This window comes from Pocillopora verrucosa, chromosome 4 (genome assembly GCF_036669915.1).
Source record: "Pocillopora verrucosa isolate sample1 chromosome 4, ASM3666991v2, whole genome shotgun sequence".
Taxonomy (NCBI): domain Eukaryota; kingdom Metazoa; phylum Cnidaria; class Anthozoa; order Scleractinia; family Pocilloporidae; genus Pocillopora; species Pocillopora verrucosa.
Genome location: NC_089315.1, coordinates 10,976,012 through 11,002,750, shown reverse-complemented (window position 1 = coordinate 11,002,750; position 26,739 = coordinate 10,976,012). Strand labels below are relative to the sequence as shown.

Here is a 26,739-nt window from a genome sequence, read left to right as displayed (position 1 = left end):
CCAAGGTCGTCTAATTCGAAATTTCTTTTAAAAATGAACGGAGTCAGCTTGTGTCTGCAACAGCATGAGCTACTTGTGGCCATGACCGGTTTACTTCCATCTTTTTCTTTGATTTAAAACAGAAATTTACAAAAAAGTTGAAAAACAAACTTTTAAAAGAATCTTAAATGTGTTAGGAGTCCATCCTGAATGAATTAATTCAAACAATTTTTTCTTCTTGCAGGGAAAGGAAATTAATTTCCTGTCAATAACTTGCCTTTTGGCATTTGATTAAAAAAGCCTGATTTATAATAGTTTTTGTTTAATAAAGCGGGTATGGGCCCTCTCTGTTAATGGCCTTTAGTTTCCAACTGTGGAGTTAAAAAAGAAATCACTTAAACATAATCAAGGGTTAAAATCAAAGACTTGACCGTTCCATGATAGATTCTTACCCCGGGGCAAGGCATTATGTACTCTTAGACCAAAGTTAACAACTCGGGCAATAAAGAATTGAATATTTGTATGAGTTAAACGCACTTAACGTTTAACTTTCGCTGCTGAATTATCCAAAATTTTGCCCTTTTTAAGCAAACACATTTTCTTAAACCGCGAAAAACTGAAGCATTTTTGTTTTATTACATAAAATCCATTTCCGTCTTTTTTGCCTAAATAGTGCCGCTTTGAAGCCAACCTGTCACTTTGAAATGGAAAAAATACATGGGTATTTTGCGGAATCGATATGAAAATATGCCCAAAAGATCTATTTTGGAAAACACAAAATAGTCTTGGCAAGCGTTTTACTCTACTTTTTCTGAACTTCAAACTCCATACTCAACAATTTCCCACCACTTTGTCAAAATGAAAGCTTTTTTTAAAATTTGAGGTTTGGTTAATTGTCTCTAACCACAAGATTTTAGGCTGAACTAAACAGCTAACTGAGGTTTGATAATTTTTTTTTTTCAGCCTGATTTTTTTAGTCGTACATAAAAACGAATAAATGAGTCTGCGTTGGGATGGTGTTCGCCCTGAAATATATATACATACATGTGCCTTCATTATCTACTACTCATTGGACGAAGCTTAATTTTAGATGGGAACAATGGTCTATTCATGCCCATTTTCTACTCCGGTATTTTTTTTACATTGGTTGGAGGTTAGTCAATTGATCCTTCTTATTTTCTCTTGCAGTTTACGTGAACGTCGTCCAGTCTTCTTATGACTGAGTGCCTAAGTTTTGTAAGGAAGCGTAAGTAAAATAGTGTTGATAGGTACTATTTTATCTGAAATGCAACCACATTCTACGTAGTGTTTTTCCATTTTCGGATGTGAACCAGACGACGTTTTCGACTGCGTTTTGCTACTCTTCTTGAAACGAATAAGGTCGACTGTGTACCTCTTCACCTAATTAAGCATTATTCTTCTATCGCTTAGCTAACTTCTCCTCCAGCAATTTTATTTTAGGTTGCCTTCGTTTCACCTCTGAAGAAGCAGAAACAATAGCTTGATCATGCGAACGAAGAGATTCTTCAAGAGAGAAAACCGAGGTAATAAAGAATGTTTATGTTTTGTGAAAATCATTCTGGCTGTAGATTAAAGGATTGCTAATTTACATATGGCCACGCAATTTGGGCATGTGACCTGGTTATTTGGCTATATGTAATAGAAGTGACCTGAAATCAGACAGATTTTTGCTATAATTTAGTCCGAGTTCGTAAACATGAAAGCAAAATGGTCACGGGCAAAAGAGTTTTCCATCATAAAGAACAGCCCGTGTGTTATCACATCTTCCCGTGGCACAAGTGGTACGAGGAAATAATCCTTTCAATGCTTCAAGCATAATATAATCTGCCTATTAAGGTTTTTCTAGCCGAATATAAGTCAATCACACAGGGCTCTTTCACAAGAATGGGTCCTCAGTTTTTCGCTTAATCTGGTACCGTATGGAGCTTTGTGCGTGGTGTTTCCCCTCTTTGAGAGTGCTCAGTCTTTGTATTATTTATGCTTATTTCTCACTACGACCATGTTCAAATTGAACAGGTATTGATGCAAAATGGCCTGATAGTACGGTAGGCCAGTTTCATAAAAATGTTTATATTCCGTTTCACTCAAGTAACCCTTAGTAGTGATTAACATGCAATTTCCCTTACAATTATTTACCGCCTGAATCACATATTAAGGTTATGGAGAATAAAGAAAATGATCAGCCAACGAAAGAAGGTTTTGATCGGTAAACAAATTCTCCTTGTCAAGCACCTTAAGGAATGTAAAAGAACAGAGAATATGTATACTGATTTTAGGGTGTAAAGGTTAAAGGAAGAGGCAAACACATTTTCTAGAATTCACAGTTGAGACTCGCTTTCCTCTCACGGCATCGGATTGCAGGTTCCATCTCGCTCAGGTCACGGACCGTTCACAATGTGATCATATTCATTAAGCGTAGGAAACGTAATTCTGCACCCAAATTTCAAAATGAGGTGCCTGCTCGCGTGACAACAGCCTGTTAAAGAGCAGTACACAGGTTTGAGAGTTTGTATCGGCGGTAGAATGGTAACCGTAACTGACATTCTATTACTCGTGGCAGTATCGTGTCCCTTTCATTTTTTTCAGATGCGGGTAATTGCTTCATTGAGAAGGGAAAAATGATACCATTTATTCTCCGTAGTCTATCAGCTTGACTTTTAAAAAATTGGAAAAGCTCTGGATGATATGCAGGGAAGGTGTCATGGGAACTCTTCTCCAAGGTAGCTAGGTGATCACACCAGTTTTTTTTAAAATCACCACTGCGGTCAGCCCTGTATTATGCGGTCGGCAACGCCCATTTCCCCATGGATAAACGCTTATAATACAAGTTTGGACTGTATTTTCCGTATTTTTTTTCTGTATTTTTTGGCACTCCCACCGTTTGAGAGGCATTTCAGTTAATCCCACCAGGACGAAGAGTGATAGTAAATAAAAAGAAAAATGGAACCTGTTTACAAGTATGCCAATTAACCACAAGAATTCTAAATTTCTCTAATTTATAGGCTTTCGGGGAAAACATGAAAATTCGAATGTCTCACGAGGTCTTAATTTTACAAATTTCCTCCTCAATGTAGTACCTAAGGATCAAACTTTTTCAAGGCCCAGGGCCCTTTCTGGCTGCAATTGAAATTATCACAACCAGCTGAATTGAAGGTTCTTTTGACTTTTTACCTAGATGACGCGTTAAACTGGACTGGATATAAAGTAATCTATCACCCTAACCGAACTGACGTAAAATGTTGAGGTCTTTGGCAAGGTGAGGAAAATTCCCCTTCGGAGCATGTTTTTCATTAGTTGACGAGTTTACTCATTTCTGCTTCGTGGTGTGTTTTGTTCACAAGAAGTCTACCACTTAATTGCGCTGAGACTGCTCCCACAACTTTCATATGCGTTATTTTTCAACACAGATGGCCTAGACTGACTAAAACTAAAAGTTCCTGGAATTGCAGATCACATTTTACTATTTAAAATTCTGTTTTCTCCAATTAAACATGTCTTGGCTTATTGAGGTTTGAGATCTGATGAAATGTCTGTTATTTAGTGAACAAAGAATTCCCGCCTTAAGCATAGGCGGAAAAAAAACGCAATCGAGGCACCGTTTGTCAGAGGATACAAAGAAAAATGTAAAATCCCTTTCCGAAAATGCCTAGTAATGCCCCTAAAGAAATGCACGCGGTACGAACAACAATATACAGAACCGTCACGCATATCTGTGACAGACTATTTGCCGAATTATCGCTTACTGCAGGGCCATTTACTTTACCGCAGATCTGACCAGCCAGCTTCTACAAACCGTACTCTGATGAGCTGAGGTTCTCGTAAGGTCGGATCCTGTGAGCAGTGTTATCCTTTGCTGTACGATCGTACCTTTCATTGCTCTTTCGTTTTGTAGCGGTCACTGACGTTTATCATCCAAACAATGATCGCCACACCTAGCACAACACCCATTGCAGTACACCTTAGTACTAAGATGATGGCACACCGCTGCACTTCAATGGGTTACGCTTCATGTGGCTTTAGGCTATTGCTAAACGATTTCTGAAAGCGTACCTGGCGGATATAGATTTTAGTTTAGCGCACTAAAACTGACATACATGCCCAGTTAGCATAATTTTACTGTGTCTGTTTCAGAATTTTACGAGCTAGAAAATACAAGAGCTGCAAAGTGGATGGATAATGGCTGCGCTTGTAAGTAATTTTGTTTTGCGCATATCAATTAATAGTTGAATTATGAGATCGAAATTTTCATCGCGTGATGGCGTCACAAGAAGTGTGGAAAGAGGAATTGAACTAGCTATTTGTTATCTTATATCTTAGCTGGAAGGCTTAAGCGCTTTAGGCGTGCCTGCTGAAAGGTAAAGCAGATACCTCTTTCGTCACTAACATTCAATTTGTATTGACACTTTCTTTTTTCATTAGGTTACTCTTCTGCCATACCCGACTGGATACGGTTTTTCGACCCCCGTAAGCTAATGAAACGTATCAACTATTATCAAGAGGGTTAGGGTTATCAAGTGTCAAGAAAGAGAAATTCTGAACAGATATTACCAGCTTGCCAGATATTGACAGCCCGCCATGTTGTGCTGAGAATAACCCTCACATGATCCAACATGGTTAAGAATGTGAGATTCGAAATCGAAGCCTATCATTCTTTATTCCAATTACGGCTTCGTCAAATAACATCGATTGTCGTCAGGCCAAAGGCGATGAATGAAATCGGTCGGCGTGCCCTTATTTCGCAAGTTAAGACAGTGCACTCTCCTCAAAGGATCTGCAAGATCTTCTGGACTTCCAAGTTTTTTCTTTGGAAAACATTTCTGAAAGACCTGGAGTCTCTTAGCCTTTCAAAAATTGCTTGCGTGGAGCAGTACGCGGAACCGAAATAATTTTTTTCCTCTGCGAGCATCGAAATAAGCAGCAGGAGATTAAATCTGTGTTGATTCAAGCCTTTTTAGCGAAAAACCAATCTCTCATTAAGACAATCCAGAAAACGTTTATTTTCTAATAACTTATTCCACATCTTATTTCACTGAGCCAACTTTCGGTTGGATTATTCATTTCGCAATTAGATTGCAATTAACTGATAAGCAGCCTGTTTTTCCTCGGCATTTTTTTCATTTTTTTTCAGATTGTGATGTTTCACATGGAAAAATTTGTAGGTTTGGTGAGTATTCCTTATAATATCAATGTGTGTATAGGTAATAAGATGATTTCGAGTGCACTCTGGTGTTAATAAGCACGAGTAGAGTTAATTCTTTCAAAGACAACAAAATTGCACGAGCCCGTTGAGCGAACGCAATTTGTAGCCTTTGAAAAACTTACAAGCGCTTGTAACCAAAATTGCAAGAGAAATCATTCTATTACTCATTACGGTAGCGATAACAACGACAACAACAACAAAAACAAAAACGTCAACACCAGGTTTGCTTTAAAAGATTGCATATCTCAATTTTGAGACACCAAAACTGTAGAAATGAATCTAAGTTTTCAACTGCGTACTTTTCGACTGGAAATTATTATTATTGTTATTATTACTATTATTATTATTAATATTATTATTATTATTAATAGTAGTAGTAGTAGTAGTATTGTTGTTGTGGGGTCATGTTGCACTTGCTATAACTTTGTAATTTTAAAAGAATATTTATTAATAAATTTTTTATCCTTTGTAGATGTCATAACAAAGGCTCCATCAACGATAAAAACAACAACAACAACAGCATCAACAACAACAGCATCAACAACAACAGCATCAACAACAACAGCATCAACAACAACAACAATATCAACACCAGGTTTGCTTTTAAAAGATTGCATACTTCAATTTTGACACATCAAAACAGTAGAAATGAATCTAGGTTTTCACATGCCTACTTTCTGACTGTAAAAAGGAAAATTTATTTCTTCAGAGGCACATAATTCTTAATAAATACTTGATGACAAAGTAGTATCAAATTTCTTGAAGGGGTCAACAGACCTAATAGTAGAGCAAATTAGTTAAAATTAGGACACAAAGTATTTTTTCTTAAGTATTCAGCTTCTATTTACAATTTTGGCAAATAGATATGTTTTATATATTCATTGCAAATATTGTTCTACCAGCCATAAACTTTATGTTAAAGGGATAGTTTTCACGTAAAAATTTGGTTATCTTTTTAGTGTTAAGCTCCACTTCCTACGTTTTAAAATTTCCTGTTTCATACTTTTTTGCTTTTTGATTTATCAATACATATAAGATACGACTTTCTACAATAATTACTGACAACTACTTATAAGACGATCAGGTTAACTTTTCTTTCCTGTATTAAGTGAAATTCTTGCAAATTTTGGACATTTAACCTTTTTGACGCTAAATGACCTTTACTATTTGATAACTTATCGAAATATGTGCGCAAAATATCTTCGTCAAATACTGGAAGGATGTCCGAAGAAGGCCTTGAAGGAATAACCTACTAAAGGGATTAATAAATTATGCTTGTAGAGGTCAACGTAGACAAATGAGGAATTTCTCGAAAACAAGAGTGCTGGAAAAATCTTGGTGATGACAAAAAACCTTTTATTATCAAATTAAAATGGGTTGTCGGAAGCGAAGATTATGACAATTTCGATAGCGACAACAACGATAGCAACAACAACAACAAGAATGTCAACACCAGGTTTGCTTTAAAAGATTGCATACCTCAATTTTGAGACACCAAAACTGTAGAAATGAATCTAAATTTTCATCTGCGTACTTTCCAACTGGAACTATTACTATTGTTATTATTATTATTATTATTATTATTAGTAGTAGTAGTAGTAGTAGTAGTAGTAGTAGTAGTAGTAGTAGTAGTAGCAGTATTGTTGTTGTGTGTCATGTTGCACTTGCTATAACTTTGTAATTTTGAAAGAATATTTATTAATAAATTTTTTATCCTTTGTAGGTGTCGCAAAAAAGGCTCCGCCAGGTTTGCTTTTAAAAGATTGCATACTTCAATTTTGAGACACCAAAACAGTAGAAATGAATCTAGGTTTTCACATGCCCACTTTCCGACTGGAAAAAGGAAAATTTATTTCTGCAGAGGCACATAATTCTTAATAAGTATTGGATGACAACGTACTGTTAAATTTCTTGAAGGGGTCAACAGACTTTACAACTGACCTAATAGTAGAGCGAATTAGTTAAAATTAGGACACAAAGTATTTTTTCTTAAGTATTCAGCTTCTATTTACAATTTTGGCAAATAGATATGTTTTATATATTCATTGCATATTTTTTGCATTTTGATTAATTCATGTTTCCACAAACAATAAATAGAAAATACGACTTTCTACGATAGTTATTGACAACTACTTATAAGACGATCAGGTTAACTTTTCTTTCCTGTATTAAGTGAAATTCTTGCAAATTTTAAACATTTAACCCTTTTGACGCTAAATCACCTTTACTATTTGATAATTCATCGAAATATGTCTGCAAAATATCTTCTTCAATTGCTGGAAGGATGTCCGAAGAAGGCCTTTAAGGAAAAACCTATTTAAGGGGTTAATAAATTATGCTTGTAGAGGTCAACGTAGACAAATGAAGAATTTCTCGAAAACAAGAGTGCTGGAAAAATCTTGGTGATGACAAAAAACCTTTTACTATCAAATTAAAATGGGTTGTCGGAAGCGAAGATTATGACAATTTCGATAGCGACAACAACAATGTCAACACCAGGTTTATTTTAAAAGATTGCATACCTCAATTTTGAGACACCAAAACTGTAGAGATGAATCTAAATTTTCATCTGCGTACTTTCCAACTGGAACTATTATTATTGTTATTATTATTATTGTTATTATTATTGTTATTATTGTTATTAGTATTACGTTTATTATTATTAATAGTAGTAGTAGTTTTAGTAGTATTGTTGTTGTGGGTCATGTTGCACTTGCTATAACTTTGTAATTTTGAAAGAATATTTATTGATATTTTTTTTATCCTTTGTAGGTGTCGCAACAAAGGCTCCACCAGGTTTGCTTTTAAAAGATTGCATACTTCAATTTTGAGACACCAAAACAGTAGAAATGAATCTAAGTTTTCACATGCCTACTTTCCGACTGGAAAAAGGAAAATTTATTTCTGCAGAGGCACATAATTCTTAATAAGTATTGGATGACAACGTACTGTTAAATTTCTTGAAGGGGTCAACAGACTTTACAACTGACCTAATAGTAGAGCGAATTAGTTAAAATTAGGACACAAAGTATTTTTTCTTAAGTATTCAGCTTCTAAGTGAATGAAGATTTTAGATATATGAAAATTCATATATTTGCACTGCGGTGGAGAGATGAAATTAGGAGATCCTCGCAGCTAAGAACACTTGGATGTTTATTTGGACCCATTTCATTGACCAGCTCCCAGTTGGCTTGTTAGCTCAATTGGTAGAGCGCTGCACCGGTATCGCAGAGGTCATGGGTTCAAATCCCGTACGGGCCTGAATTTTTTTCAGGTCCTATTTACAACTACTCGTTTCAGTAGTGTTCTTAGCTGCGAGGATCTCCTAATTTCATATTCAGCTTCTATTTACAATTTTGGAAAATAGATATGTTTTATATATTCATTGCATATTTTTTGCATTTTGATTAATTCATGTTTCCACAAACAATGCATAGAAGATACGATTTTCTGCGATAGTTATTGACAACTACTTATAAGACGATCAGGTTAACTTTTCTTTCCTGTATTAAGTAAAAATTCTTGCAAAGTTTAGATATTTAACCCTTTTGACGCAAAATCACCTTTACTATTTGATAACTTATCGAAATATGTCTGCAAAATATCTTCGTCAATTGCTGGAAGGATGTCCAAAGAAGGCCTTGAAGGAAAAACCTATTTAAGGGGTTAATAAATTATGCTTGTAGAGGTCAACGTAGACAGAAGAGGAATTTCTCGAAAATAAGAGTGCTGGAAAAATCTTGGTGATGACAAAAAACCTTTTATTATCAAATTAAAATGGGTTGTCGGAAGCAAAGATTATGACAATACGCCTTTCCTCTTTTATTTGATTTTTTTTTTCAGGTAACAAAAAGAGGAACACTATCATTGTTGGAGTAGTTTTGGCCATTGCCTTTTCGGCAAGCATAATAGTAACACTGCGTTATTGCCGACGATCGCAAACCGATCTTACACCATCGATGCCAGGTTAGTTTTTTCCCCTCAAAATTCACTTGAATTCAATCCAACATACGGATGCGCCTCGTTATACTCGCGTATCATTTTAAGCTCTAGCTACATTTTGACGTTGTCTGTGATCTATTACTGATGGCATTCAGTAGACACATCTCTTTCATGAAATTAGGATATATAGCTCTTGTAAGATTAGAAAACTGCTATACTGGGACTCGTATCATCTGTGATCAACTATACGTACTTCTTTGATTTTTCAGATTTAAAATTTGAGTACGATGCATTCGTTATATTCAGCTCACAAGACTCGGATTGGGTGGTAAACACTCTCATCCCAACTCTGGAGAAAAAGCATGGCTTGAAGTGCTGCATACATTACAGGAATTTCACACCAGGAGTCCTTTTTAGGGACAATGTGGTGGAAAGTGTTTACAAGTGTAGAAAAACCCTTGCTATTGTCTCTACTCACTTTTTTGATAGTAATTATTGTGGATCAGAACTGGATTTCGCCCTTCATCGACTTATGGAAAAGAGGGATGACAGCCTAGTTGTCATCAAACTTGATGAAGTTGATAAAAGGAAACTTCCCATCGAACTGCAAGAGAGGAGTTACATAGACTATTCGAAATCCGTCGAAAAGGAAGCGTGGGAGAAAAAATTGGTTGACTGCTTAAAGAACAAAGCTAACAAATAAAACAAAGCAAGCAATAAATCATAAACAGAAAAAGCAAACGTCGATATTTGCCTTGTAAGCTTTCTCGCGGGTGCCATGTAATACAAAAGGGACGGCGGGAGAAAATTCAAAATTTCAAGAGAGTCATCATTGACTTATCTATTTCTGTATTACTGTGTTACAAATCTAATTTGCGACCGACATGTCGTCTCTATTCTCGCACCTGCTATGTGCTGCACGTACACCTATTTTGGTTCGTCATTAATTTCTATCCGTTTCCGGTGAGATGTTTAAAAGCCACCTCGTGAAAGGTAGCTACCCGATGAAATAACATGTTTACTTCAATCTTATCTGCAATTTTCACATGATTGTTAATGTCTCGTATCAGTAGTAGTTTTGGAAGAATTTATAATAAAGTTCGGACATAACGCGTGCTGTCATTGGTTAAAATACCGTGCTCTATGAGAGTATAGAGCATAGAACTGAGCTAAAGCTGTCACGCTATCTGCCAAATTGTAATATGTCCGACCTTTTCCGGGACTTCTTTCTAGCTTTTCTTTCGTTAATTGAAAGTGAAATTTCGGAACAAGCGAGCAAAGATTTGCAAAAATGCCAGATGCAGTAATTTTCGTTACTGTAACGTGAGCAGAGACAAAAATCCTCAAAGATAAAACAAAATGGACAGTCCGAAAGTTTTTCACGTTCAGTTTAATTGCAAGTTTACGTGCGGTAATAAAAATCAAATACAGCTGAGACTTGTTTAGTATATAAAGTTTCGGGTTCAAGAACAAAAAAGGGAATGATGAAAAATATAACCTGGCATCACTGTTAAAATTCATTCTGATCATGATGGTGTCACAGCGACTGCGATCATACTGAGGTCTATGCGGAATTCGGCTGTCGTTCATCCATAAAACACTCGTCTTGAGCAGTTTGTTTTCTACTTGTCATGTGAAATAACTTGCGTATTTTTGTGAGCCACGATTGGGCCGAGTTTCACTGAACATTTCACTTTCAGATTCTGTATTAGAAACTAAAAAACTTCAGGCAAAAGTGTTAAATTCGACATGCCGAACTATTTTAGTTTGTAAGCTATTGCAGAATATGAACTTTGATGGTTTTTGAACTTTGATGGTTTGACATTTTTGACAGCTTTAGTCTTGTACAGCCAATCAGATTATTTGAAACATTCTAACAGGAATTCGAATCGGCTTATTGTGACGTGCTTTATGAGAGAATAGAGCATGCTGACGACACTGTTATTGTTGTTATTTTGAAAATTGAAAGTAATGCGCGGGGAATTTAACGGATTCTCTATTATAAAACAAATAGAGAAGCCTTGACTGTGCTCTGTTCTGTTGTAAAGCACTTAGGAAGCTGCTAGAGCACGCAAGAAGTGGGGAGAAACACTTGGTTTCACGGTTGAAATCGGCTGAATCTGTTATAAAGCTCGTAATCATCTTTATGTAAATATGGAGGAGCCTTGTGTGTTAACCTGCGACAAGTATAGCAACATCGCGAACGAGAAGTCTGTGGATTTTTTGTAATTTTTTTGTTTTAGCCAAAAACAAATTTCCTTGGGAATTTTTCTAACATTCGCAGTATGCCAACAATGCTAGTTTTTGTGAATGATGGTTATTTTTGCAAAAATGTAGATAATATGGTTCTAGTCGCTTTTACTTTAAATTTACTAAAAAATACCTCCATGACTAAAACGTTTACAACAAACAAGCAAAAGGCAAACACATTTAGCCTACTTGTAAATAAATTGAAAACTTAAGATCCCAAGACGGAATGAGCTAGGACGGCTATCGAAAATATATTTGCAAAACATGGCATGCGCAAATGAAGCCTAGATTCGTGTTCTCCCCCCGTCCTGATTTCGTCGACGACACCATTCAGCTTGCTTTGCCTTCGTCTCGAAAATATATATACTAAGTTGTTGTTTTGCAGTCGCGGTCATCTGTGATGCGGAGCAGTGTCCGGTGAAGAAAATGAACGGACTGTAGTAATCGAGCAAACCTCTCCTCTGAATAGTCTATTTAAATCAAATTTGGTTCTAAAGTATCACTCAAGCTTCTTACATGTACCTCCTGGTTGTCGATGTTCAACTTTGGCTCATAATTTTGAGAGGTATTTCACGTTTACGTCAGGACGGATTCCCAATTATTCGTTCCGTGGGATCTGAAGTTTGAATCGAGTCGTAATTTCCAGGGAGCCAAAGGTCGTCCTTCGTCAGACGAAGGGTCAACGCTCGAAACATCGGCCCTTCAACTCTTTACGGTGGCAAATTTACCTTTTCAACTCAGTGGTTAACACTAAATTACAAAATTGGAACATCATGTGAAAGAAAAGAACAACATACATACATATTTAACATTAATTCAACCATTTTCTAAAATAGATATCTTCCCTAAACCAGTATACTTCTAAACAGTGTAAGCATTGCTAGAAATTACACCCAAGAGACACTTGTGAGTAAAGCTTCCCTTTTCAATGACTTTGCAAAGTGATAACGTAAGGCAGCTTATGATCAAGACTGATTTAAAGCACAGAAAATATCAAAATAACATAGAGGCAACAAATGGTCCAGTTCCTGTACAAGAATATAGATCTTGTTTGATTTGTGAATCTGAAAAACAAAGAGCCATAGAGCAGCATTGAGTATTCTTCCAGTGGATGTGAGAATACATGTACTCATACTGCTACTTTAGATATCATCAAAATATGAACTTTCAGCAAGTACTACCTAAGGCATTCGCCAAGTCATTGAAAACAAAGGAAATAGTGACAAGGGTCTGCCTATGCTCAATTGCAAGCAAAGCTTGCTCCAAAAAGGCAAAATTGCCTTTGACTGATTATAAGAAACATTGAAAATATGAAATGAGCCAAGAAACCCAATGAGCATCAAGAATTCTTTTCTTGTGGAAGGTGACACATTACACTTTGCTCTGTTACTATGGACAGGAGATCGATGTATTGAAGGTCGCCAACAATTAAAATTTGTGCTGGACATAATCTCTGATTGCTGAATCAGCATCAGCTACGCTATGCAATGAAGACAAATTTTACAACTATATTTAAAACAAGCCAAATTGCAAAAAGTGCCTGTAGCCAGTAAAAATTGCCTACTAGTCTCCCATTTTTAGTTAGTCCGTCTCCCCTCATTTCGTTTACTCAGATGGTATATGTATATATATATATATACATAAATATATATATATATATATATATAGGATGCTTTTCTAACACTATAGGCCAAAACACTACAAACGGAAATGGAAATTTGGCTCAATGCTAATAATTTGTCTCCCATTCAATGCTTGAAAAATGACGCAAGACTCCCAAAATATCTGAAAAGAATCCGCTATTCCATTTGCAATATTTATCAAATGGTTTGACAAAAGGAAATTTAAAAGACATGCTAAATAAAAAAAACGAACATAAAGAAGGCAAAATAAGATACAGCCTCAAGGTACTTGAGCCGATACTTGAGCCGATGTACGTGGACTTCATAAGCAAATGGGCTCAGTAATTATAGCTGTTTATTTTTGTACCAAAGTAGCATTTTTTTGGACTCATACCTACAAAATTTTCACAGCTTAATTCAATGCATATGTGATGGCAAACACAAAAGAACAAAGGACATGAACTTAAAAGGTCAGAGCGATTATTCTGCACCTTTTTAGTTCAAGGCTAGAGATTCAGCACCACAAAGTTGTCTCTTTTCACTACAAGCAGGATAGGCAAAGTAATAGATTTTTAAATTTCACTAATCCATTCAGTTTCCGCGTCAACTGGTATTCTGCCAGCCATACAAGGATATTATGCAAAAAGTTTTTGCAATCCACTGCTGCTCAGAGTACTTTAGGTTGCCGGTGAGATATCCCTCCTGGATATCTGTGATGTTTTGAATGGATTTCAAAACAAGATGCAAATGATTAACAACGATTTAATAAACAGTTGTAAGAAGACGTGTTACAACATCGGTGGACGCCATGATCGTTTTTGCTACATATATCCCATAGTTCCCAACGAACATCCGGTATCGATAACTTCCGGTTTACATGAACATTACAGATATCCAACTCTACTGAGGCAGAGAACTGTACAAAAAATAAACAAATGAGCAAATTAATTTGTTGTTTGAGAACAGTCGTTTATTACAACTACAAATTTTCCATATATGTAAACAAACTGTGCATAAAAAGAAAAAACACAATCATGGTTCAATGATCATCAATGATGTACTTTCACCACACTCTATAATTATGTACTTATCAAGAAAAGAAATCCTAACTTTATGCACTTCGGTTCTAGTACAGTATTCATGAATTAATAAGGATTGCTTGTAGACTTAAAAGACAAAAAAAGATAAGACATGGTTTGATGTTACTCTGGTTTACAGATTTAATGAATGTAACCGAAGAAGTTACAATTCATAGACTCAACGTTTCGACACTCCTGTCTAGTGCCTTCATCAGGGGTGATCTAAACGCTGCAACAAGAGGTCCTTTTATATGATCACTAATTAGCTGCCTTTTTTCTGACGAGGTGTAAATAGGCGTCAGGAAGCAAGCCGCCATCGTCACGATTTAAAGGAGCGTGGGCGGAGTTAATTTGCCAAGCCTCCAAACTAAGGCGCTGGTGGTAACGCCGATTAGTGGTGATAATTTTAGAATTATCCCACCCAATTGTATGGTTAGTTAGGCATGTGTGCTCCGATAAAGCTGAATTTTCTTTTCTGCAAAAGAAAACCGCTTTTTGATGCTCATTTAAACGTGTACTAAACTGACGTTTGGTCTGTCCGCTGTATTCGTTGTCACAGTCATTGCAAGGAATAGAATAAATGGCCTCGGTGCGTAGTTCTTTCGTGACAGGATCCTTAGGTTTAGCGAAAATACGCCCCAAAGTTTGAAAAGGTTTTGGAGCAACTTTAACGTTGTGGCTATTCAAAATTCTCTTGACGGATTCCGTAACACTCTGAATGTAAGGAATAACAACAAAACCAGTCGCTGGTTCTCTTTCATTAGAAGTGTTACTAGTTGCAACTGGTTTTTGGCAGTTACGGAGAAAGGTTTTTTTATAGCCATTTGCCTTTAGGACATTAAAAATATATTTCCTCTCCTCAGCCCTCGAATCGAGTGAAGATGGTAGACAGTCAGCCCTCCTGAGGAAAGGTTTGACTACAGACGTTTTATGGCAAATAGGGTGGTGAGAATAGAAAGCGAGGTATTTGTCTGTGTGGGTAGGTTTACGGTAGACACTTGTCTCTAAATTACCCTCAACCCCTCTGGACACATTTAGATCGAGAGAGGGAAAATTTTTATCTTTTTCACGCTCAAGAGTGAATTGGATCGACGGCTTTACTGAATTCAAATGCGATAGGAGGTGCTCCACTTCATTTCCGTATACCGCAGAAATAACATCATCGACATATCGTTTCCAGAAAAAGGGTTCAACCAGTGAAGAAGCTAAGGCCCTTTGTTCCACGTCTCCCACTGCCATGTTAGGAATGACAGCGGAGATGGGCGAACCCATAGCTGTACCAAAAACTTGTTGATAGTAAGTGCCGTTATATGCAAATTGCGTGGTTTTGAGGCAAAAAGACAGCAGATGAATAATATCCTCCACAGGCAAAGACGTCCTTTGTCTTAGGGAAGCATCTTCTTGGAGTCTCTCCTTCGCAACCTTAACGGCAAGATCAACTGGGATCTTAGTGAAGAGCGAAACAAAGTCGAAAGATAATAATTCTTCACAAGCGTTAAGAGTTTTATCTCTCATGAAATCCGCAAATTTGCAGGAAATTTTTACATTGTAATCAGTATTCCCAACAACAGGCGACAAAATTCTCGCAAGATAACCAGAAATTGCATAAGTCGGAGAATTAACAAAAGAGACAATGGGTCTCAAAGGAATTCTCGGTTTATGAATTTTAGGTAAGCCATAAAAACGTGGACATAAGCCGTCACTACTGTATAACATTTTGTACGTAGAGTCGCTAATTTTACTTAAAACTTCCTTAGGCGATTTACCCTTTTCTTTCGGTGCTGATGTCACTTTTAAATTTTCATAATCGCTGATGTTTTCTGAATCATCAATCGACGTTTGAAACGTCTTACTCGAAGGGCTTGATTCTGCACGCTGAAAGAGCTTAAATTAAGCTTAAGTGGATACGAACAAAGACATAGACATAAAAATATAAGTTAATCCGCTTTTCGAGAAAAAGATTAAGAATTCAGACTGAGAAATCCTGAAATCAGAGAATCTTGAAATAAGTTAAGTCCACCTGGAGCAAACGTAGTATTCGAACTGTAACCGTCTCTATCTCTTGGTGCCAAAATTAGGACACATGTCCGTAGTTGTGAAACCTCTGAGACTCAACAAGGCTCAGGAGAAAAGGCGAACCTTGCATGCATCAAATTCTCTGATGGGAAATTAATAATCGTAACGACGAAGAACTCGTGTAATCTTTAGGTTCAGCGTTCATTGCAATCAATGTCTTGAACTTTAGATGCTCCTTTATAATAAGGAAGTACTGCCTTAGTTCGCCTTCATCTTGGAAAATGGCAAGGAGATCTTGGCCATCGCAACCGTCGTTTTCTGTAATATAAGATACGAACAAAGATCAATGGAGCGGTCAAGTTTGTGTATGTAAAGTTGCAATGAAACGTGTTGCTAAGCAAATTTTTTTTCCTTACCTGTCCTTTCTTAAGTCTCATTTCATGTGACTGGAGCTAAGAACAGCCTCTTCAAAGATGAATTCGCTGCTACAATTCATAATCGTGTCTGACGCACGCGGTCTAGGTTCGACTAATGTGACACGCAGAAGGAACTGCTAAGACGCACTAGCAAAAGAAGGACGGATTTTGGGGAGAAATCCCTTTTACAACAAAATTTTACTCATTAAAAAATTCACCGCATAAAGTTGAGTAAGCCAATCGATAGTTTAAGATTTTCCGCAGTTTCAACTTTTACCAGTATAGGGCCCCTATTTATAACATCCCGAATCCCTGTCCTTGTCTCATTCAAGTCGTGATGGGACTTCCACGTAACCAAAATTGTTGACAATGTTGGGTTTATTTTCAGTCATTTCAAGAATTTCATCTTGTTGGGGCCAGATTGTTAAATCCTACCTGGCTCTTGGAAGGGCCAAATTGAGCAAAAGTTCCAAAGTAGAACTCATTTGGCCAATTCAGATTTTGGAGGGGTCAAAATGGTACCTGTCCGACCCGTTTTGGCTTAAAAAGTCCAAACGAACCTCAAGGGGCCAAATTGGCCTTCAAGACACTGGGGGCAATTTGGCTTTTGGGGTCAATTTAGCTCTCTGCATTTTACAGTGTGCTATACTCTCCCACCGACGCAGCACCACGGTTTCTTAGGAAACCTACCCCCTTTATTCAAAAGTATGGAGTCCTACCTAAGGAACAATAGAATGGTCTAATGCTCGCTCTCGTTCTTAGACTGTTAAATTGAAACTAAGATGTTCATTTTACCACGGTTTTCCGCTGGATGGCTCAAATTGGTTTTCCATGACTTTGTACCTTAGTGGCAAACAAACGGAATCTTCAGCTCTTTTGCAAGAGATAAAATTTCAGTTTTTTCCAAAGCGAAATTCAACTTCGCATTCGGTCTCATTCATCGCGTCTAAGTCTAATTGATCGAATTATCCATGTGGGAATTCAGAATATTTGGAGAAGTTTCCCACGTACAGTAAAACAGAGAAGGTTCCTTACATCTATAAAGGTCGCCATTATAGAACTATTGGCGTCGCCGTCTCGTGTAGGAACTACTCAAGATCCTAAGTATTTTGTTTTTAGTAGGCACGACAGAACTCGACCCATCAGTAGTGGTTACACACACCATGGGTTTAGGGGCTTACGGAGGGTAAATGGCTTTGGTTTGGTTAAGCTCAGGTTTCATGTTACCCTTGGGATATATACGGTTAGACCATAAAAGACTCTCTCAGGGTTAAATAGAATTAGATATGAGTTCACTGACCTTGCAAATTGGTAGGAAAAGTGCAGAGGAACATGAATGTCACGAATAGAGATCTAATAAGCTTACTTTCAGTGATTTTCCTGCTTATTTTACGACAATGTAGTTGGAACAATAGATGAAAGCCATGTGACTATAAGGCCCCGAAAGTTAACCACGAAGACTAATTTAACCGTAAACATTTCTTCAGTTTTTTAGTTCAGGAAATAGTTGATGCCTCTGGCCTCAAACTATCTGTTGCCACTGGTTTTCCTGGAAGTCTACATGATGCTCGCATGCTACGTTTAACTGACGTTTATTGGGCTGTTGAAGAGGAGAATATCCTGATGGAACCCACATTTGACTTGGGCGGAACTGTAGTGCGCCCTCTTATCGTGGGAGACACTGCTTAACCAACCAAACGCTGGCTTATCCGACCATGTAACCCATGTCCATGTACCATGTAAGGATACTGATTGTCTTACGCACCACTAGGGGAAGTTTAACCGAGAGGTATCTAAGGCGAGAACAGTATCCGAACACCCATTTGGTATGACCAAAGGAAGATGGAGGGTTTTTACTAAGGCGCCTAGCGGGACAGTGACAATACCAGACACTATCATTGCATGATGCGTGCTAGATAACATTTGTGTTTTACGAGGAGATGAACTCGACACAGCTGATGGTGATAATGATGATAGTAATCATCATGATGATGATGACGACAGTGCCCCCCCCCCCTTCCCAGGCTAGAGCTGTGGTTCTACAAGCCCTTGTTCAAAACGTTGCAAATCAATAGGCAGTATCCCCTTGATTTTGTCCTCGTTACGTCCTAAATTATAGAAGGTAACAAAATATTTGTATTTTGATTTGCAATTTATTTGAGAAATTAACTTATTTAAGGTAACAGCAGATTTAATAAAAAAATATATATAGTAACATAAAATCAATCGAAATAGCGTAGAAATGATCACGGGATATTTACAGATGATGAGATGTTATTTTTTTGCTACAAAACTGCAACGTGTATTATACTAAGGTAATCGCGGTTGTAACCATTTTACAGCACTGTGTATTTCAGTGTCCAAAATGATATTCGAGATCATTTAAAATGTCTTTTTGCAACCGTTAACTGTTCCCTTTTTTTTCTTTGGAATAGAAGCGCTGAGTTGAAACTTATTTTTTGAAGCAGACTTGTCCCCGAGTTTTCCTAACGCAGACTTTGGTGTTGTCGCTGCGCTTCTGCTCGAGATTTGAGGAGAGCTTTAAAAAAACTCTCGTCATTCTCCTTGGATCTTTGGATGGATTCTTGCTGAGACTGCATCATGTCAACGATTGCTAGCTTCATGTCATCGCCGCTAAGCCTTTTTCCCATTTTTTCCAGTTTTCTCTGCAACCGCACTATCGCCTTCAGTAATGGTGACTGGTTGTTTCTCTGGTTTCTTGCCACAATCTTGATTTCCGGTCGACAAAATATCGTCGGTATCATTAGAGCTATAATCTTGTTTATGGGCTTTTGTTTCGTTGACAAATCTAGGATTTACTTTGTCTGATGAAGCCATAAATTCGTCTCCTCATTGTGTTGGAACGTTTTCCATTCCCTTCCCTTGCGATTGTTGTTATCACATACACTTTTGTATTTGTCCAAGAGCGCTCGCCACTTCTCTTTTAACTTCGCTCATATATAGCTTTTTAAACTCCACTCCAATGTCAAAGCACATACTTTGAAACTGCTTCAAAATATCTTCCCATTTGTTTTTCTTGCCTTGACTGCTTTTTGTAGACTTAAGTCTATCGTAGTACTCCTGATAAGCGGAAATTTAAATTAAGCGTCTCTCTTCGGTCAACGACCAGCTACTGCGCTTGTTGCGATCGTCACTTCGGTTCAAGAATTCACTTGGAGTTGGACTGGCGCTGTCCCTGTTTGGTTCAAACTGAAGGTGATCGCCAGCACCGGGGACAGGTTTCTGGTAAATCGGGCAGGGATTTAGCATCGCTGGACAATGCAGAGGAGGCTGATTTTGAGCCATGCCAACACCACGCAGGGGATTACCGCTGTTGTTAATTCCTTGCGGCCTTGTTTGGTTTCCTTGCCGCAAATAAATACCGGTTGTAGTAGGGATCTTCGTTTTAACTAACGTTCCTATAAACAGATAAACAGAAAATTTATGACTTTATCAACTTCGTAACTGACAGTCTGAAGGGCAAACTTACGAAAATAAAGTAAGAAATACTCACAGTGATGCACGAAACCCTGCCATGTTACCTCGTGCCACAAGTAGGCGCGAAATCAGCCAAGCGCATCAGAGGTCACCTCATAGCACTGCAGGCGATTTCCTGTACTAGCTTCGTTCTGCTTTATGACTGGCCAAGCCACCTCAGGGACCAGATAAACCGTACTTTTCAGTTCAAGAACTGTCATGGGAAGTTCTTTTGTTCTTTTTGGTGTATCCATGGAACTAATTGTTGGGCAGTTTCGGTCTGGAGAAAGCGGTTACTCTCAACGTCTTTACCCATGGGCAAACGCTATTTAACAATGGGTAAAAGAGCTAGTGCAGCCACAACTATTCCTACTCGTTAGCTCCGTCCCCGTCCTTGCTCTCCACCCTTGCATCTTAAGGTTCCTAATTATTCAACACATTATAATCACTGTTTGCACTTGCTGTCGCAGACGTCATCTTGGCTGAGTAACTGAGCTAGTTATGCGCATGCGTTGGGTCGTCACGTATATAGACCAAGGTTCTACGTACAATATCTACGAAAAAAACTAACGCTTATTCTTTGTATTCTTGTTTAGTAGGTATAGTTTGGTGCAGTAGCGTAGTTTGGTGTGGTTTGGTTCAGAAGGGGTAATAGGTGGAGTCTGGTGTAGTAGGTGTAGTTTGACGTAGTGTGGTGCAGTGGTAGGAGGGTCCATAATAGACTTTTCCAATCCTGCAACCCGATACTAATGTTCACTCCGTCTCGCCATCCCACCGCAATGAACAGTTTCATCCCGATTCTGCCGGATAAAATCCTGATTACTCTAGTTCACCGCCATATTTAAACTGACAGACAAATTATAGCCTGTCTTTATAAGTAAGACGGAGGTGCGGTGGCCTCACGGTTAGTGCGCTTGACTCCGGATCTAGTGGTCTGGGTTCGAGCCCTGGTCGGGGTCATTGTGTTGTCTTCTTAGGCAAGACACTTTACTCTCACAGTGCTTCTCTTCACCCATGTGTACAAATGGGTACCAGAAACTGAGTCGATAACGTGTATTGGCCACCGTAAAAGCTGACGTTTCGAGCGTTAGCCCTTCGTTAGAGCGATGGAAGGAATTGTGGGTTGAATATGAGTTTATATACAGATCAATTAGAGCTATGCTATTGGTGGGAATATGGTTGGGAATAAGTAAATATGTAAATAAGTAAAATAAGTGAAATATGGTTGGGATATAAATATGCATGGTGACGAGGAAACGAGAGTAAATCAGTTGAATGGAAAGCGCTCATTGCCACGGTAGGGATTAAGAGTGCCGATTTGAAATATAATTTTTTTTAGGGAAAGTAAACAAACTACCATATGCTGCTTAGAATTATTAGGGAGATTTGAGTGTCTAGCGACTGGTTTGGATGCGTCTTTGTCATTTCTTTCTACTTCGCGAAGGTTTTCTCAAAATCGGTCACCCAATCGTCTCCCTGTTTCACCATTGTATGACTTTTCGCAATAAGTTTAATTTATGCAGTAGATGATATTGACGGAGGTGAAAGTAAAGTGGTCAGTGATCTTAATGAATCTCTTGGGTCAAGACACTTTCCTACGTTATGAATGAGAGAAAAAGTTTGGATCGTGAGCGAGCACATTTGAAATTAAAAAAGATCCATGTTGGTCATGAAAATCTTCCAGTTCTCGACTTGAGTTATCTTTGTCGTGGATGGTCGTCTTTCACTATTTGCCGCTTGTCTTCCCCCCAAAAACTCTAAGAATCCAACTCGAAAGTTTGGGATATCTGCTTCTAATCTTTGCTCTTTTTATTCGTCACTTTTCTTTCAGTCTGTTTCAAATTTTTCTTTAAGAGATATTGGCCATCAAGACAAACTTTGAATTTAGCGGGCCGTACGGTGAAATACGCGGAAAAACGCGTGCAGTGTGCTAAGGATTTAGGAAGCATCTCGAAGGAGTCCCGAAGCATAACACAACATTTTTAATTATTTTTTTCTAATTTATTCGCCGCAGTTCAACAAATACAAACCACTAATCTACATCACACAGTAACAAGAAAAGAAAAAATAAAGTGGAGTGACAGGAGAGGGGAACAGAACTTTCGTTCCAATTGAGACCTAAGCCCTATAATACGATAAAAAAGACACAAGTCAATTTAAGTCATAAAATACTTACTTGGAGGACTATATGAGACGAGTTTAGAAAAATATAGGTTATTTAATTTAGGTTTAAATTTAATTAATTTTAATTAATTAAGATTTAAATGTTAGCGGCTAAATGTCATAGAGTTACGCTTTAGTTTAATTTGTCAGACAAAGACTTAATAGTTCTGAATATAACGTATGATCCGTATATTAAAAAAAAATTTACACACTACCTTAATAATACTTAGTATTGACTCTATTTCGTGAGGGAAATTTATTCATGACAACCATCAAAACTACCCCACCCCTTCGAGACTTTCTTCTACACATGTTTGTACACTATGCCTCTCCATAATTGTTTCTCAGTTAACGTAAGACAAGTCAATCAAACAATGTTAGATTTCATTCATTATCTTTAATTTATTATTTCTGCTTGGTTCAGTCGAAAGTTACACGTGCTTCAATTCTTGAATGAAATATGACAAGTATTGCAATAACTTTTGTTGCAATCGTTTTCCCAAAAAGGAATACAGCCATGTGGACATGATTCTGTCAGTCTCTTATGAGCAAATTCCCTGCAATCGCATGAGACTACGTTGCTACGTTTCTGTACATCGGAACTCTTTGGGTGGAAGTAATCTGCCATGGCTGTTTGCTCCTCTTTGTCGTCCCATTTGAGATTTTCTACGATGGGAGTTAAATCCTCTTCCGTGAATACGTTTCGTGATGTGTTACAGTGCGACAAAGGCACAGCCATCAAGAAAATAACGAATACAACCTGGAGATAAATCAAAAAGAAAGCAATGAGACAAATCATACCCGAAAAAACGAAAAAGGAAAGGCTTAGGTTCATAAATCAGTCAATGCAGTGTTATGCTAAAGTTACGTTCACGAAGGAGACAAAGATAATTATGCTTGTTTTACCTTTTCAACGTTTCCGTGCATTTTTTCTCAGACTTCTTGCTTGATACTGGTTTTAGTCTACCGTCAAATTGCTGGAGGACCCTTCCCTGAATCGAGGCGATGTGTGGAATAAGGAGCCGAATGGCCCTTTTTATATTCTTTGAAGCACTAAATGACAAATAAAGTAAATAAACTATTTTACCAAAGATAAGACGTTAACTACGTAGACGTCAACCATATTTAGTGGTGATAAAAAAATACAAAAATTCAAACAGCTGGAAAGGATGTAAATTCAGATTAGCTTAAGGTTTGTTGTCATCGCCTGGACTCACGAACATAAAGTTTTTCGCGATACCAACTTAAAATACTTCCCTCACGTCCAAATAAATTTTAGACAAAAGCCGTATTTTTTTGAGAGATTAAGATTACAAAGAAAATAGCAGTTTTCAATTGTTATTAAAGCACTACATAAATGTTGGGATACCGTTCAGATGACTTCTTTTTATTTCCCAAGCGGTTTTATATTTCTCGCCAAGTTGAATGAGTGAATGTTTCATAACCATGTTTGGGCTTTAATAAGTTATTGATTGGTCATCTATATCTCAACTCGCATTCCAAATATAAAAAAACATAGTACTCGTTTGTAAGCCTGGATTATAAATCAATCGTTACATGAGAAACTTAATGGATATAAATTTAAGCTTTGTTTTTTACGGATCAAATATTTCAATTCATAAAAATTTGAAGTTGATCAAAACTATCGTCAAGATAAGTAATTAATTTTGGCCCTGAATATTTAATAAAACTCCGTGGGATGACTCCAAGTGTAGTTGCTCCACTTCTCAGTTTTCCCAAAATCAGCTGATATCTGACCCCGCAGTTTGACGCAATCGCCAACTCCAAAAGCAAACATACTGTCGGTGCAACGAGCATTTTCTTTTTGTCCATTGATTACCGAAGACAAAATAATCCGCAGGCACCTGTGCCACATACACACACACACACAAAATAAAATTTAAAAAATTAAAAAAAAACAAAAAAAGGAAAGAAAGAAGGAACTAGTAATAATGAAATATAAATATCGAGTCGCATAGAATCCTTAATGTGAAGCAAGTTAACTAAGTGCTTCGCTCTTTCATAGTTATATCCCTTTTAGGCGTTGGGTAACGTACCACGTTGTTGTGCTAAAAGGGCAAGTAGGTATTGACGGTTGAAACAGGCTGAATATGTTATACAGCTTGATATCAGCTGCATGTCAATTACCTGTAGCCTTTACACTTATTTTAAAGGTCCAATTGTAAAATGCCACTTGCTGAAAACCAAAGTGACTTTTTTAGAGTTTGAAATATTAATGTCATTATGATTCGTAGCAGACCGGAAATAACCCAGCTTTTCATTTTCTTTACTCACAATACAAGGCAAATGCAAAAACTCATGCCGGGATCTGCTCTCCACTCATCGTCGGTGTCGACAAATTGTAAGGGTGGGATACGTTAATAACGTTTCTTAGAAACCTTCCAAATTTGGAATTTTTCTATTATCATCGTTAATTTATTTATCGATTTAATTTTTATTTTGAAGAAGATAAAGCGAGAGGCCCTATCTTTTCTAGACAGGAAATACACATGCGGACATGGCATACTGGATGTAAAAGGTTTCTGTTGTTTCTGATGCTTGGACTGGTAAACAGTCAAATGGATTGTCTCATTCGGAAATTACTCAGCCGAATTCAAATAAGACATAAATTGCGAAATATGATAAAGGAAAAAAAAGTGTGTAAAACAGCTTCTGTGCGTATACCTGCGACAGTCATAGTTACATCACGGACGAAAGTCTGTGGGTGGTTGTAATTTTGGTTGTGATGGAGATGAAATTTCATCTAGTTTTCTTTCCAAATTCATCCGCCTTTCGTGCCTCGAGAATTAGAACACGAAATGACTTACAATTCCACCTGTACCGACGATCATGAAGGGCCGGAAGTATTAGACTTTTTCGAGAAGAAGAGTTTGTCACTGGTAATATAAGCCTCCTCATCGCTTATCCTTTGCTTTATGATCATAATAAATTGTTCATTGGCTGGACGAAATTTTGTTGCGTGAATTACTAATAAGTCAGTGGCTAGTTATAAAGAGAGAAGTTACCCTTGCGGCTAAGTTTATATTATACCTTGAACAAGTTAAAATCGACAGGAAAAGTAAAGTAAGGCCCATTGCTGAATATTTACAAAGAATCGATCTTGTGAGCAAAAAAATGAAAAGATAAAATTATCCAGTAGTGGTTTAACGAAAAGGACACCTTTCCAATAACATGTATATTAACTTAAACATGTTTTTAACAAGGGGGGACCAAGTATGTTATGACTTTTATTTGGATTAAACAACGCACTACATGAACAATGTCTATCTATATCGAATAACTAATGGTCATTTTGTTTTATGTTTAAGTATACTTAAAAAACGAAATCGGACACAAAGTTTACGCATTTAGCCGTTTAGTTGCTACCTAAAGATATAACGGTGTAATGAGGGATACTATGGGGATAATATCTGATTCGCATGATTTCGCTTTTTTTCGATGCCTATCCAATTTTACATATTGATATACTGAGGCTTGTTTTACAAAAATTAATATCAAGCCCTCTTGGTTTTGGGATGGTGAAGTCTGAGTTTCCTGAATGAGAGTAATCTTTACTTTCGTTGCGTTTGCAATTAGAGGCTTGGCATCAACTGAATTTGTAAAGTTATTTCTGGTGATTGGGAAAATATACAAATAAGGGAAGATCGATGGCATGGAGTATACATGCAAATGTGTTGTCATTTCCGACAATTCGCTGCCTTCACCTTTTAATTGAACGATGATATGTTCAAAGGCTGACACCCGTTGATTTTTACATTCTTGTAACCTTCACTCTAAACGCTTAAACCTGAAAGTCAGCCAGCAGCCACCGGCTACTTTCTAACTGCATTATATCAAAAACATCGTTTGTGTTTCTCGTCCGTTGCATTGGGGGTTTCTATTAACTTACATCGTCCAGCCATCTTTTTTTTTTTTTTTTTTCTCGTTGTGCTTGTAGAGAACGTGCCTAACCAGTTAAGTACGTTATCAAAGTAAGATAAAAAAAAACGGGTGGAAGGGAAAATTTGCAATGTTTGTTAAGTTCAGTTTGCAATATTCTCTCAAAAGACCCGCTGTCGCTTTATTCACTTATGGCTTTATTGACAGCACCTCTTGAATTGTGAAAATATTGCGTCTGTCTCAATGAATTGTTTTGGAGAGAGGAGGCAGGTGGCGGTGAAAATTCTCGCTAAAATACACGCAATCAGCTTCTGGCGACGCGGGCTGTAAGATAAAGAAAATTATACCTTACGCAGTAATAACAATAACAATAGTGAAAGTGTTGATAATGACAGAATAGCATCAATGATAACAATAATCATATAAAAGGCACCTTATTTGCAGTCTCACTGCGCATGAACAACTTGCCGTTGTCCCGTGGGTTTCACGTCGTGGCGAGCACTTGTGTACTTAATCTTTTGTTTTGATCACTTTTAGCTTACTTTCGGACTAATTCAATTTGGAAGCCAAGTAAAATTGCATAATGTTTGATTTTATATTTAAAATAATGTTCTAGAAGCATTATTAGAATCATTTTTTCAAAAATTGTTTTCGCGTGCTAAACTAGCTTCCAG

At 37.3% G+C, this 26,739-nt stretch overlaps 2 protein-coding genes, 1 long non-coding RNA gene and 1 pseudogene across 6 annotated transcripts; 1 reads left to right on the top strand and 3 right to left on the bottom strand.

Moving 5' to 3' along the window:
• Nucleotides 1–3,173: 3,173 nt before the first annotated feature.
• On the top strand, nucleotides 3,174–10,240 carry LOC131796367 (toll-like receptor 6). Of its 4 annotated transcripts, XM_066166064.1 has the most exons (10): nucleotides 3,174–3,256; nucleotides 4,132–4,188; nucleotides 4,420–4,465; nucleotides 5,129–5,164; nucleotides 5,673–5,749; nucleotides 5,780–5,795; nucleotides 6,924–6,947; nucleotides 7,973–7,996; nucleotides 9,044–9,166; nucleotides 9,412–10,240. In XM_066166064.1, the coding sequence occupies exons 2-10, from the start codon at nucleotides 4,177–4,179 to the stop codon at nucleotides 9,843–9,845; spliced, it is 792 nt and encodes a 263-aa protein (XP_066022161.1). In that variant the 5' UTR covers nucleotides 3,174–3,256; nucleotides 4,132–4,176; the 3' UTR covers nucleotides 9,846–10,240. The 4 variants fall into 4 exon arrangements, with proteins under 4 accessions (XP_066022161.1, XP_066022158.1, XP_066022159.1 ...); XM_066166061.1 differs by having other exon boundaries at nucleotides 5,673–5,795; XM_066166063.1 differs by lacking the exon at nucleotides 3,174–3,256 and adding an exon at nucleotides 3,809–3,823 and having other exon boundaries at nucleotides 5,673–5,795.
• Nucleotides 10,241–13,898: 3,658 nt separating this feature from the next.
• LOC136280285 (uncharacterized) lies at nucleotides 13,899–15,608 on the bottom strand. The gene is made up of 2 exons (XM_066165285.1): nucleotides 14,621–15,608; nucleotides 13,899–13,930 (listed from the first exon to the last, which is right to left on the bottom strand). The coding sequence occupies exons 1-2, from the start codon at nucleotides 15,606–15,608 to the stop codon at nucleotides 13,899–13,901; spliced, it is 1,020 nt and encodes a 339-aa protein (XP_066021382.1).
• A 3,299-nt stretch (nucleotides 15,609–18,907) lies between these two features.
• Nucleotides 18,908–19,831, bottom strand: LOC131796355 (uncharacterized; annotated as a pseudogene).
• Nucleotides 19,832–22,552: 2,721 nt separating this feature from the next.
• Nucleotides 22,553–25,075, bottom strand: LOC131796353 (uncharacterized). The gene is made up of 3 exons (XR_010717306.1): nucleotides 24,994–25,075; nucleotides 23,072–23,218; nucleotides 22,553–22,925 (listed from the first exon to the last, which is right to left on the bottom strand). It is a non-coding gene; the product is annotated as an uncharacterized lncRNA (long non-coding RNA).
• Between the last annotated feature and the right edge of the window lie 1,664 nt (nucleotides 25,076–26,739).

What these genes read in the sequence shown, in the direction of transcription:
- LOC136280285 (XM_066165285.1), bottom strand. Translation starts at nt 15,608, where the DNA reads ATGAGAGATAAAACTCTTAACGCTTGTGAAGAATTATTATCTTTCGAC. An exon ending in ATACAGCGGACAGACCAAAC is followed by an intron (nt 13,931 to 14,620) that starts GTCAGTTTAGTA and finishes TTTTTTGTACAG; the next exon opens with TTCTCTGCCTCAGTAGAGTT.
- LOC131796367 (XM_066166061.1), top strand. An exon ending in ATACGGTTTTTCGACCCCCG is followed by an intron (nt 4,466 to 5,128) that starts TAAGCTAATGAA and finishes ATTTTTTTTCAG; the next exon opens with ATTGTGATGTTTCACATGGA. An exon ending in AACAACAATATCAACACCAG is followed by an intron (nt 5,796 to 6,923) that starts GTTTGCTTTTAA and finishes TATCCTTTGTAG; the next exon opens with GTGTCGCAAAAAAGGCTCCG.